Raw genomic sequence first — 14,360 nt, forward strand, 5'->3', positions numbered from 1 at the left:
TTAACAACAATTTACATTTATCAAAGCAATATAGTCATTGGCAGAGTGCTTGCAAATGGGAAATTTTGGGTTACATAGTGTTGGGATTCTTGCTAGTGATATATGAGTGTCTGTGACCTGTGTGGTATTTTTATAGAGTGAAAGTGCCGTTTTGTAGCCCTTTGTGCAGCATCCAAAACACATATAGCAACAGCTGTTGCTTACCTTTTGGGAATGGGGAGGCAGTTCAACCGATGTAATTCCACAGGGAATGTATAAGGCTGAATCTACACTGCTCTATCTCCCAGGATCTGATCCCAGATTATCTGTTTATCCCAGATTATCTGTTTATCCCAGATTATCTGTCAGTAGAGACTCATATAATCCAGTTCAAAGCAGATAATTTGGGATCAGATCCTGGGATATAGGGCAGTGTAGATCCAGTCTAGATCCAGTCTAAGGGTCCTTCCAGATAGGCCTTATATCCCAGGATTTGATCCCAGGTTTTCTGTTTATCCCAGATTATCTGGCAGTGGAGACTCATATAATCCAGTTCAAAGCAGATAATTTGGGATCAGATCCTGGGATATAGGGCAGTGTAGATCCAGTCTAAGGTCCCTTCCAGACAGACCCTATATTCCATGGATCGGATCCCTGATTATCTGTTTATCCCAGATTATCTGGCAGTGAGGCCTCATATATCCAGTTTAAAACAGAAAAGCAGGGAACAGACCCTGGGATATAGGGCCTGTCTGGAAGGGCCCTCAGAGGGTGCATTTCCATTTCCTTCCCTCCTCTAAGCCAAGACAAGCCATTCCTCAGCATGTGAATTGCCTCGCTGCTCTTCCCCATCTTCAGGGATAAGTAGCAGCTACCCACCTTGGAATCTGATCAATGTGGTGGAGATGGGGAGATGGTTGTTGTACAAAGGGCTAGAACATAGCTTCTTGTACCCCACCCAGAAAAAAAAAATAATACATGGTTTTTGGCCATGGTGCTATGCAGATATGATCTATCTGCTTAATGTAGCACCTTGGCGTACACTTTGGCACTATTTCTTTCACACATTTAAGTTAGTATTTGAATTTTCACCCATTTCTTCCTACTAAACAGGTGAAGGGAGAGGTTGATGGGCTTCCTCCCTTGTCTGCACTTACTTATTCTTCAAAACAAAGGTAGCCATTTGCTAGGACCTGGCGACTTCCAGGAATGGCCTTAAGTCTGGCCTACACCGACTTGGTGCCCTGGAGATGTTTTGGATGCCACTTTCCAGCATCTCAGAACAGTGGGTACCACTTTTTGAGAAAGTTCAACTAGTGTATAAATGATGCCTCAGGGACTGTTTAGCTGAAAGGAACCGTCTTCTCTCCCATTGTATGCCCATAGTAGGGAGAGAGACAAATGGAACTGTGTGTCATGAGTGAGTTTTTCTATATTTTATGAGTGATGGGAACTCTTTTCTATTATGGCATGTGTAGGAAATCCAGTGGCACCTTGTAGGGTGGTGGTAGAAATAGTTTGTAAAGCCTTTCAAACAGTAGACAATGTTGCCCTCAGAACATTCATGATAGTTGGAGAGGGCTTTATGTAAATGGCTTTGTTTACAAGGCTGTATTGAAGAGCACAGAAATAGTATCGTTAAATACGGTAATGGTGATGGTGTACAAAATATGTTTGATGCAATCCTGCGCATGTCTTCCTGGGAGTAAGTACCATGGTGTTTTAGTAGTATTATTCCTGGGTAGCATCATGAAGGATTGCAATCTTTGAAGTTTTCAAAACTGATATTTCTTTGGCTTGACACAAGCATAGAATTCAGATTCAAGGAAAAGATTTAATTTTTTAAAAGCTAGAATTGTTTGAAATCAGGTGTGTGGCCCTTAGATATTGCTGGACTGTAACTTCTAGCATTCCTTTAAATTGTCTAGGGCGGATGGGACATGCAGTTTAGACCAGGTCCCACTCCTGTCTTCAATGCATAAAGAACCAAAACAAAGAAACCATCTCTTATGGGTTCTTCATATACTGATTAAACATGGGAAAGGAGTGTTTGTATATATGCCTTTTGATTTTATAACAATACATTGGTAGTAGGCATTCAATCTACAAATAAAAGGCAAGCCACATATTTTAAAACCTCAAAGGGGTATTGCCTGCCCCAGGTCTGATAGCACTATTAATATTTTGGATATGCAATGGGTTGGCTGGTGGATCCCATTCCAGTGGGGCAGCACTCAGGGTTTTAGTCCCAACTTTAAAAAGCACTATCTAAGGCCCCGATCCTGCTTTGGGGGTTAAGGATCAGCCTGTTAGGTATCTCCTTGTGAAGTTGGGACTAAAATCCAGAATGGATTGATCACCCAAATGACATTGAAGCCACTAGCCACCTCCTGGATGGATGTACATATGAAGTGATTAACTATTAGCCACTTTGCTGCAAGAACAGATTGGATTTCAGGCCTATCCATTATCAAAAGGTTTGCATTTTCTACAGAGATCCTTTAAAAATATTCAGTAGGCAGCTGAATACTTGTATTAAAGCTACAGCAGCATTTATTTCCATGTTTCTCAAAATGCACTCAGGATCTGGAGTGCTTTTCTTTAAAGATCTGTAATAAAACCTTGCAATACAAATGGGACCTAAAGCCCTATAGCTGAGTTGGCTTATGTATGGTAATGCTTAGGAGGGTCCTTCCTCCATCTGTTACACCTTTGTATACTTTCACTGAATATGAGCCTCACTAAAGGAAAAAGACCTTCGCACAAAACAATGGGAACACTACATCTTCCTAAAATATATCCTTACAGCAGAAGTGGGGAACCTCTTTTAGTCCAAGTGCCCAATTTCAGTTCCAAGTACTTGCGGAATATCTTTCAGTCATGATCTCCAATAAGTCATGTCCCTCAAATCAGCAAAAAACACAGTGGATGGAAAACACCCAATGATAATAGAAAAGGGGCATGGCAATGTATGAGGGTTGAATGAAAAGTAATGCCTCCACCTTCGTAACTCAACAGATGGCAGTACTGGAATGTGACAGGTATTGGCTTGTTCAGTAGACCCTCTTCTACAGTTCCATTTTGGTGGGAAGCCTTAGCATTGAACGGTTGTGTTGTTAAAGTGCAAAGTATGGAACCTTGTGCAGATGGTCGGTCAATGCGACTTAAGCAACGTGCAGTTATTAAATTCTTGACAGCAGGTGTCACTCCAAAGGAGATTCATCAGAGAATGCAAGCTGTTTATGGTGATTGTGTTGATCTGAGTACTGTGCGTCGTTGGGCAAGCAAGTTTAAAGATGTTGAGGTGACACCTTCTGCTCTCAAGAATTCAATGGCTGCACGTTGCTTAAGTCGCATTGACCAACTGTCTGTGCAGGGTTCCATACTTCGCACTTTAACAACACAACCATTCAATGCTAAGGCTTCCCACCAAAATGGAAGTGTAGAGGAGAGTCTACTGAACAAGCCAGTACCTGCTGCATACCAGTACTGCCATCTGTTGAGGAGTTACGAAGGTGGAGGCATTACTTTTCATTCAACTTTCATAGAAAAAATGCAGCAGGGCCCCAGAAAGGTCAGATTTGGCCCTAGGGTCTTTGGTTCTCCACCCTTACCTTACAACCTTATCTAATTTTGTTTAGTTTGCGCAACATTATATGGATGTTAACTGAAAAGACTTAAAATAGAAGGTATGAACTCAGCCCAAATGCAGACTTCACATGAAGTCTAAAATTCCACCAATCAGTATTTAAAGCAAGATAGGGCTGGTTTTCTTTTTATCCATCTAAACTTTTTGAGTATCTAGCAACGTCTAAAGGAAGCTAGTCATGCTAATGATGTTGCTCCGGACACATCCATCACATTGTAACTTTCTTGTGCCTACTACTTGTACCAGATACTGCAATGGTTCCTGCTGGTTGTCTAATGGTAAAATTCATGTTAATGTTACTTTTCTTGAATACAGTTGTCTCTTTTTACTTATGTGGAAGTAGCATATCCTAGCGTTCTGACTAGTTTTTAAAAATGCTTTAATTCTGATTCAAATCTTAGTAGCAGCGTAGACATAACTGTAAAGTATATTGAAATAAATGTTATTAATATATAGAAAGGTGTTGACAGTTAAACAATGCTGTTCAGTATTAAAACACTTTGCTCAAGCTATCACTAGGTGAACTTTCAGAGTACACGCACAAAAAGAATGGGATTTAAATCTGTTTAGTGAGAGATGAGACTGTCATGGGTATGTGAAGCTGGCAAACACCAGATGCTTTGACTTGGGAATGAGCTGCGTTTGTGGCCTGCTCCCCCAAGATCTTGTTGACTGTTGAAGAGCTCCTTCTATGTTTCATTCGCACAATTCAGAAATATCTGGAGGAAAAATAATCCTAGGAATTGGTGCTTGACCTGATCTGATTTTGGCATCAAAATATTGTAGTTACCTTCTGTTTATATGCTGCCTTTCTGTAGTAATCCAGACTCAATGCCAGCACATGTTGAATGATCTGGAGACCCAGACAAGGTTTGTCCCGAAGGGCTAAGAAATCCCTTCTGCCTCAATCTCACCTAAAATATGCTTCTAACAACTTAATATTTACCATCACAGCCTTCTTTTGAGTGGATGGGAAGTCTATAGCTACTTATTCAATCGAGCTCCATGCCTCCACATCCTGGTTCAGCCGTGTCTATAATCTGTTCAAGCAGGCAAAAAGTCACCAGTGAGATCTGGAGTGTTTTATTTTTGTTTTGTACATCATATACAGTTTATAATAAAGTTAATATCAATTGCATATGGTTTTTGCTTCAGTCTGGTTTTGAAATTTTGCGTATAAACACATTATGAATCCTGCTGATCAAATAGTCACAAGTCTGTGTTCTCCTTGACTTTTCGTCATCTTAGAAAGGTGAAAGTGTTCCAGTGGGACAGTGTATTGTTTATGTGTGAAGCCATATCCCCGGGAGAGAGGAGAGGAAGGAGCGGGCCAGGGAGCTCTTCTAAAACAGTTCATGCAACAAACGTCTCAACAGGGAGGCTAGGTCCTCACACTGAGGTTTAACACAGTATAATATGAATAGCTAAATAACCCCTCTCCAAATAGCTTCAGTAGTGGCTCATCTGCCCTGTTTAGGTATTCCTTGTTAATGTTTCTGTATAGCTAGGAGGACACAATGCATGCAAGGAAGGATGACCAGGCAATGTATAGAGAGAGAAAAAGGGGTTGCAAATATTTGAGGCACAATGACAACTTCCTTTCACATACTGTCCTGAGACCAGGAGCTCCTAAGTAGTGGAAGCTGCTCCTTGGCTCATCCTTAGAAAGCCTTGTTTCCTCCCACTAATGCCAGGCTTACAAAAGCAGCAGGATAAAATGACAAAGTCAATGATACAATTGAGACTGCAAGTGATGGCTGCTGTGTTTAATGCTTCTGTTTTTAAAAAAGTCCTGGAAGAAAACTTGGCATAGTGAGGAACAAATTGGAAGCTCGCATCTGTACCTGTTTTCTATTTTATGTTTACATAGGGAGGATTTTATTTCCCCCAATAGTCACTCTTATCACCAGAGGATTCCTCGTCCTCCTTCTCTTTCTGCAGGTGTACTCCATCAGGTCTCGGAGACAGTTAGAAAATGAGTATGGGGCCATCAGTAATATAATTTGTCTGGTAATTCTGAAATGCAGGTCCAACAGCTAAGAATAAAATGCAAAGTTCTAGCATGCCACACCAGGATGGAGAACTTTTAAAGTACACTCTACACACAATGCTCTATAATGCAAAGAAAGTAGGTATCGACAAGACTCCGTTCAGGGCTGCTTTGAGTAGAGGCTGACGTTCAAGATCAGAAATATAGTAAAGGCAAAACATGACAATAGTTTTCAAATTGGCACTCACCAGTTTCCAAGTTTACAAACAACAGCAAATTCTCAGAAACCTTTTACTGTTTGTGGAATACACACATTTTAAGATGAGAAAGCAACATCCTAAGCTTTAAAACAACTCCCGCTGTTCAGCTGGTCAGAGGACCAGGTCGCTATCTACTGAACTTACACTATCTTCATTTGACATTTAAAGTCAAAGCTATTTCATTTTGCCAATATATTTAGGAGGGGAAATTCACAGGATGATGCGATTTTGCTTTTCCATGTGGAAGGTAATATCTGGCCTCTGAAGAGAAGGTTTTGCTGGTAGGTCTTTCAGCATAACCGAATACCCAAAAGGTATTGCTTTTTTTTCCTGCCAGTTACTGAACAAATATATCATTTCTTAATGTTAGTGAATGATGCACGGAATCCAACATTATTTATGTTCCGGATGTGTATACTCAGCCTATGAAATAAATTCCATTAGTGTGACTACAAAATGCAACTTTAAATCAGAGGTAGCAATATTCCCTGCCCAGGAGGCATCATGGAAAGATTTTCACATTACTGAGATAACCGTGTTCCTGGTTCCTTCTCCAAATGCTAACCCTCACTCTCTACACCTGTCAGACCAGAGTGCAATAGCTGTAGGGCATCTTCCAGTAGATTGCATCCCTTGCCATTGTTTCTCTTTTGAGTTCCTCTGAGGGGAATGAAAATGAATGAAGATCAAAAACTGCCAAGAGCCACAAGTAGAACTTGAAAAAATAGAAGAAAATCTCAAGCCATGATCTCAACGCATTCTAAAACATTGCCTGATGGTTGGCTAACTTTTCACAGAACATCATTCTAGTTATTGCACAAAAAACAAGTCTCTGGGTAATTACTCATTAAAAAAAATCCTCCGCATTTCAGGGTTGGTTGATTAAATAGTTCTGGACAGGAAGGTGGCCAAAGATGTTTAGGTCTATGATGATATACACCTCCTTTCCTCAGCTGATCTGAGGTGAACACAATATGCTTGTCCTTAATATTGGAAGAAACCGCCAGAGTGTGAAAACTAGAAGCCTTGTGAGGAAGAAGATAGTTTGCTTCTGATCTTTTGCTACTATGAAACAACGGCAAAAGAAGGAGGTATCATGAAAGCAGTCACTTGGGATGGTCAATATAATTATTAGTCCAGCATACGATAAAACTAACACACAGGACAACCAGCAATTCCGGGGTGGCTGGCTGCTTTTTTTTTAATTACAAATTTTCATCTTACAAAACAACCCATTTGATAATGTCAAGATGAGCAACTCAGCTCAGAAATATGAGGCTCCATCAATACAAAGAATATCCCAGAATATTGTGATCCCTGCTCTCAGCACAAAGAATTGTATTTGGAGGCACTCGTAGAAGCGACTTCATAACATGCTACAGGCGAGGGCTGCGGAGCAGACACAGGAGCCCTTCCTCTAAAATAATTAAGATACTCTTCTTTTAAATGCAGGACACGTAGTTGGTCAATCCTGAGAAATCCTCTCGACCATACATGCATTTTGATATTCCAATTAATTTGTCAAAGGAAAGTCGCAACACTTGCATTTGCAGGTATGAACTGTGCCATCAGTGATGATTTGTGTGTGTGAAAGGGCCACTGCTGATCCAAGCCCCCTCCGCCCATTCAGAGCCTTTGTTATTACTCAAGACAGCATGCGCTTTCCAATGGAGCCAGGTTTTACTTGTTGAGCAGGGGGTCATGATGTAAATGACAAACATCTCTTGTGTGAAATCAAGCCCTTAACAATTTCCCTGAAGTACTCCAGAAACTGGAAGCAGAAAGAAACTGTCCCTTGAAATTAAATGAGACTTTCTGGAGGTATTAGAAGTGTCAACAAGAAGGTTTTTTTTCCTTCATTCCAAAAGTGAAGATCTCAGGGAGTAATGGTATCAATCTCAGCTCTACGCCTGGGTTTCTCAATTGCCTTTGCAAACACAGTTCAGTGTGGCTACAGCCAGGGTGATGAAACCAAAGTGAGGAAAATCTGATCAGGTTCTCAATTACTCACATAAATATGAAGGCATGTCGTGTCCAGCTGCCCTTGAGAAAAGTCTCAGGCCGTTCTAAGTAAGTGAGGATTCCCCCAGTTAAGTCCCAGTAGCTCAGGAGTTTGAAATCATTTATCAAAAGGTTTTATTTCTCTCTCTCCCTCTCTCTCTTTAATAAAGTTAACAATAAAACAAACAAAAAATGATATTCCTTCACTGCCCCCTCCCCCTTGTCTCCAAGCGCTGGTTTTCTCATCACACTCTAAAGCACACACAAAAAACTGAGGTCTCCAACGGAGAAAACGCCACAGCCCTAAGAAACGGCGAGATGAGATGAAGGGAGAACATAACTCAAGGTTAAAAGAAGCAGGTCGGGTAAAGTGTGGGTTTCAGTAGATGAAACAGGATTCTTCTGCAGTTTAGCCAAACTGGAAAAAGAAATTTCCAGGTCCAGAAGCTGCAAAACACAGAAGGAAAGGTTTAGAGTTGGCTACCTCAACCCTATCTCTAGGGATGCTCTGGTCTGGTCTGCAAACGAAGTTGAGCATCACAGCAATGGCTGACATTTTTTTCTTTTAAAAAAAGGATGAATGTTAGCCCACCAACCCCAAACAGAAAAGTCTGTTTTTACCTCACCGCTCTGGGGAATATAAAGAGCCTATAACTCTATGACTATTCTTAAAACAACCACACTTCTAAATGACTGGCAATGGTAGGTGAGAAAAAGCCTCTTGATTGACCAAGGCAACAAGATAAAAACAGAGTTTAGTTAAAGGAATGGCATAATGACTTTGATATTTGAAGAAAAAGAGCTTAAAAGATGGTTCTGGATAGACAGCAGGCTGAAGGTCTCTCGAGGAGTAAGTATTTGTGTGTACATGGGTGCCAATAAATTCAGACCTTGTGATCGGAACTTTCTGGGTTTCTCATCTGTTCAAAAAACAACAAACTAGTACTCCCTGCCCCATCCCTCTAGAGTTGAAAACCACACTCTCCCTGACCCATCACTCTACAGAGTTGAAAGCTACACTCTCCCTGCCTCATCTCTCTACAGAGTTGAAAACTACACTCTCCCTGACCCATCACTCTACTTAGGGCCCCCTATTTCTGGAATAGATACCATTGTGGCTATCCCACTTACCTTCAAAACTGAAGCCTCCTGGCCCTCCAAAGAAAGCCTTGAAGATATTATTGGCATCAAAGTCTAATGGGGATGTGCGTAGAAAAAGAAGAAAAAAACAGAGAAACAGGATTAGATGAGATAAGTTTTTTAACAGATCAATAAAAAACACACTCATAGTGATACACTCTAAAAGCACTGGGAAGTTTCACAGGGCTGAATATTTGCTCTGTAACTTAGTCACTATCATTCTCTTTTCTGTTGGCCCAATTTTAGAGTCTTTTGCTTAAAGATGCTAAAGCAGAGTTGCTATCTTCAGACTTAAAATTCTATAGTCTATTGTGGGAACATGCAGGGAACATACAGGCAGTTCCCGAATTACAAACATCTGACTTACAAACGACTGATATTTAAGAACAGGGGTGAGACAATAGGAAGTGAGAGGAAATCTACTTCCAGAAGTGAAATCCGTTCTTGGAAGAATTATCATGGGGAAAAGGAGTCTCCACTGGAGCTTTCCCACCAATCCTCACCTTATTTACACAAGACAAATTTTGTCAAAATCCAATTGCAAAAGCCAAAAATCAAACTTTTTGTAAGCATCAGAAATGAGATTAGCAGTTTAAATTAATTTTAATGTTGATTTTAAATATGTCTTTATTTTGTTTCTGTCATGTCAACTTTTAAAAATATGAATTGTACATTACAGCAGACTACAGTAAAGTCGGCACATTTCGCATCATATTCCTGTAACACAAGCCAACAAGTATTTTTCATCAGATATAATTTTAGGTCATTCTTATAGAATTTTTTTGTGCTGAATTCAGATATTTGTTTTTTCTCTCTATCACCCTATTTGAATAATTAATGCATTTACATACTGATATCAATATAATCTAATTCAGAGAATAAATGCATTAATTAATTATTCAACTAGCCTCATTGCAAAAACTACATGTGATAGAGAAAAAATAAACACAGATTTGAATTTAGTGCAAAAAGCTCTATGAGAATGACCTTAAATTATATCTGATGAAAAATACTTGTTGTCTTCAGTTATCACAGGGACAGAAATAGGCACCAAATGGTTGTCTGTTGTAAGCCGCCCTGAGTCCCCCCTCGGGGGTGAGAAGAACAGGATACAAAGATGTGAAACAACAACAATAATAATGAATTGAAGTCTTCTGAACAGGGGCACAGACAGCAAAGCCAACATTACAGGGGTAGGTATTAAATCTTCTCTTTGCTATTCAAAGCTGGTGTTACACTTAAAAAAATGTACTCTGACTTATAAACAAATTCAGCTTAAGAACAAACTTACAGAACCTATCTTGTTTGCAACTTGGGGACTGCCTGTATCTGGATTTTGAAAACAGCTGCAGCTCAGTCACTGTAACTGTAAACACTTGAAAGTCACCAAAGAAAAACTCCTCCTTAGCACTCACCTCCCATATTCATGCCATCTTCCTCAAGATCCTGTCCACTATCATAACGGGCTTTCTTTTTTGGATCTGAAAGGATGGTGAAGGCTTCGCCGACCTCTTTGAATTTCTTTTCCTCTTCTTTCTGGATTTCAGCACTTGCACCACTGTGTCGATCTACCAGGACGTCAAGTTGGAGAGCAGAAAAAAAAGGAAAGAAAAGTGTGGTGAGATGGAATGATATAATCTGAAACCTTACAGACAGGAATATTCAAGTTTTTCCCCCATACAAATACTGTATATTCTCTTTCAAAATGGTTCAGTCACGGTTCCATTGCATACAATTAGAACAATGGTTCAAAAATTTGAACAAATAATACAAAATAGAAGGCATATAGAAAAACACAAAAATTTAAAAAGAATATCTAGTAAAGTTTACAGGATAAAAATTGAAAAAAAAGAATAATACCCTCAAGGAGATTTGGGAAGAAGATTTAGGGATGAAAATAAATGAAACAGAGTGGTCACAATTATGGAGATAGAGACATTTGAAAAATTATCAAGAAAATTACTATAAGTTAATACAGAAATGGTATCTAACACTAATAAGAATAGCAAAAAGAAATAAAAACTATTCAAAAAATGATGGAGAGGATGCCAAGTAGTAGCAGTGTAAATATGTAAGTAATTTTTGGGGGGAAAGTATTTAGAGAGATAGAGGATATAATGAAAATTAAAATAGAAAGAAGTCCTAATAATAATAATAACAACACTTTATTTATATTTATATAGTATAGCTTTATTATCATTATATAATAATAAATAGCTGAAAAAAGAGGATAAAGATGCGATAACAAACTTATTAGCAATAGAAAGATGCTCTCCCCAGATTCGAACCTGTGACCTGTTTGTCTTCAGTCCTACCGAGCAAGACTGCTTATAGCAAGGAATTGGAAAAGGGAAATAAATATACAAATAGAAAAGTGGTATAAGGAAGTATGGACATTGGCAATAAATCACAAGCATGACATGTACATGAAAAGTTAAGAGAGGAATATGGAAATAAGGTGATTTTGATAATGTATGGAGAAAAAATATTGAAAAAGGATTCAAAAAGAAAGACAGAAAGGGACAGAAAATAGATAGAAACAAAAAATAACAGTAGATGTCAAGAGTTAAAGTAGTGTAGATTGTATTGAATATTATGTGTCTTCTTTAAAAACAAATGATGTATAACAAATGTATTGAATAAAAATATATATTTTAAAAAACGTTTCAGTCACTTGGAAGAGAAACTAGGGTGTGTGGAAAACACTGGAACACTACTTCTGCAACTTATACAGCTTGGGCCCTAGCTATCTGAAGGACCATATAACCCTTTATGAGCCCATTAGACCTTGACACGTTTATGGAGAAGTTCTAGGCTTGTTTGGAGAGGGCCTTCTCAGTGGCTACTCTCAGACTCTTGAATTTAGCATCCCTCTAGAATTTAATGATCATATAAAAATACAGATTTGCAATATTTAAGTCCAACTGACTGGAAGCCAGAACTGTGAACGGAAGCCAGGGATACTGACAGGGAGGAATGCAAGAAGACGCTATCTGCAGCCAAAAAGAAAGAGAAACCTTCAATAGATGGCAGATAAAAATCTTCCAGCAGTCAAGGACAGATGAGAAGTAAAAGGTAACAGTAATAAAGACAGAGTCCTGAATGCAACCATCTAGTGACTTCCACATAGTAACAAAAAGAACTACTATCATAAGACTGGCCAACACATATTTTGGTGCCTCAAATATCAAACCTATCTGCTACATACCACTTTTATCTGTTTGCCCATAAAATCATTATAACCACATCTAAAAACTAGAGTTGATGTGGTTAATCCAATGCACTTTTCTGAATTAGAGTCCCCGATAACCCCAGGAAGAAGCCTAAAAACCAAGACACCAAGATTTTTTTTTTTGGATTCGGCTGTGTAATCAATGCATAGAAGTAAAAGATGAGAAAGAAAATAGAAAGAAGAGATATCTCCCAAAAGGTCTGAGATATCAAAGGGAAACCAAGAGTAGGGATTCTCTACGACTTGCAGATGAACACATTACATGAACAAGTACAAACAAAAAACAAATGGAAACAATACAATGAAGAACTATAGAAAAGAGATGAAAGAATGATGGATTTATTTAACCAATAGCTATTTGAATGTGAAGGGAACGTGGAAGAAGTAAATTAGTAGGAGCAGATGACATACCAACAGGGTAGTAGCCGGGGTGGGGTGGGTTAAAGTTCAACTCTGCCCTGAAATGTGTCAGGTTAAAAAAAGAAACCTGATTTACTCTTAACTTGGTTAACCAGTTATAATTCTTGAGTAAACCAGGTTTTCTTTGGGGAGGGGTTAGAACACTTTTGGGGTAGGTGGGTAGAACCCTCAACTCCCTGCCCCTGGCCACGGCCCGGCATACCAATACAGCTGCTGCAACTGACATAGAGAGAATATATGCTATTTCTACCTAAATTTGTCAACAAGTATGGAAAAGAAAACAATAGCCCACAGAATGGAAATGCACAATACATATTCCAATCCCCAAGAAAGGAAATACCAGGGATTGCAATAATCACAGCTTTAATTCACCAAGTGAGCAAACTGACACCTAAAATTCTGCAAATCTGCATAGCTTTTTAATGTTTTGTTAATTACTTTGAGTCCCATTACTGTGAGAAAGCAGGATATGAATGGAGGAGAAAACTTATATAAGTGGTCACATGGATTCCAAGGAGAGCTTACAAAATGACTATCTGAACATGAGCTTTCCCATTATTGCTCAGGGATTCTGAGAGCTGTAGTTAAAGAGAGTTTTCCCCTTCAAGCTCGGGTATAGAAACTTTATCAGATATTTACATGCCCAGATTAAAAGTATGCCATCATGGCCATATGGCTTGGGAGGAAAGTTCTCTTGAAGTTGCTGTATTCCTACTTCCATCCGCACAGTAAATGATGGGAACGGTCAGCTGAAGACTAAGCGTGGTAACCAGGGGACTCTATTCTATACCTGGATGGTGCATTAGGGCCCGCTTCCGATATGCCTTTTTGATCTCATCTTCAGAGGCATTTTTGTCAACACCCAGGATCTTATAATAGTCTTTCCTCTTGCTTTTCTTGAGTTCAACCTGTGCAGTTTTGAGGAGCTGCTTGTGTTCTAGAATAAAACAGAAAGGAATGAGTATCAAAAGTGAGTTTTAATTGCAAAAAAATATGAAAAACACATAATGAATGCAAACCCTTTACTGTGGCCAATTCTCATATCTACCAACTCAGGAGATTGACAATAAAGCTTGCATTCTGACAATTTCTTGAAATAATTAATTTTACAGGCCAGAAACTATGCAATGTAATTAATTGGTAAAATGCATGAGTTTTATTGAGAATGGAAACTGAATCTGAAATAATTAAAGACTGTATGGTTAAAGGATGTTTGGCTATAGTATAGAATTGGAGAAATGGGGGAAAATGTGGCAGAAAGGTTTAAAATTTACATTATCACATAACCTTGAAGAAAATTTCTATAAAGTTATGTTTAGATTGCATTTAACCTCCAAAAATATCATAAAAATATAAAGGGACAAATAATAAATGTTGGAAATGTGATGTTCATGAAGGGTCTTACTATCATATCTCATTGACATGTAAGAAGGCCAAAAACATCTGGATGCAAATTCATGGAGTAATCCAAGAAATTCTTAAAACAAGAAACAACTTCAAGCCAGAACTTACTTACTTACTTGGCCTATTGGACGATCAAATAAAAAAGGAACATGAGAAAATACTGCAGTTCATGTTAAAGGCGGCAAAAAAATTATGCTCAAAAGTGGAAAATGATAGAAATGCCATCTGTAGAGGATTGGACAGTAAAGATGTGGAAAATAAAAGAAATGGACAAATTAACAATGT

General features: G+C 38.8%; 1 protein-coding gene across 1 annotated transcript in view; it reads right to left on the bottom strand.

The window, feature by feature from the left end:
* Positions 1 to 4,695: 4,695 nt before the first annotated feature.
* The window catches only part of DNAJC7 (DnaJ heat shock protein family (Hsp40) member C7), a 46,378-nt gene continuing 36,713 nt past the window's right edge, over positions 4,696 to 14,360 (bottom strand). The window contains exons 11-14 of the mRNA XM_060781150.2: positions 13,462 to 13,608; positions 10,435 to 10,587; positions 9,011 to 9,073; positions 4,696 to 8,326 (exon numbers count right to left, since the gene is read on the bottom strand). Coding sequence (XP_060637133.2) covers positions 8,289 to 8,326; positions 9,011 to 9,073; positions 10,435 to 10,587; positions 13,462 to 13,608 — 401 coding nt within the window. The 3' untranslated portion in view covers positions 4,696 to 8,288. The remainder of the gene's footprint in view (positions 8,327 to 9,010; positions 9,074 to 10,434; positions 10,588 to 13,461; positions 13,609 to 14,360) is intronic.

The sequence above is a fragment of the Anolis sagrei genome, chromosome 6 (assembly GCF_037176765.1).
Source record: "Anolis sagrei isolate rAnoSag1 chromosome 6, rAnoSag1.mat, whole genome shotgun sequence".
NCBI lineage: Eukaryota > Metazoa > Chordata > Lepidosauria > Squamata > Dactyloidae > Anolis > Anolis sagrei.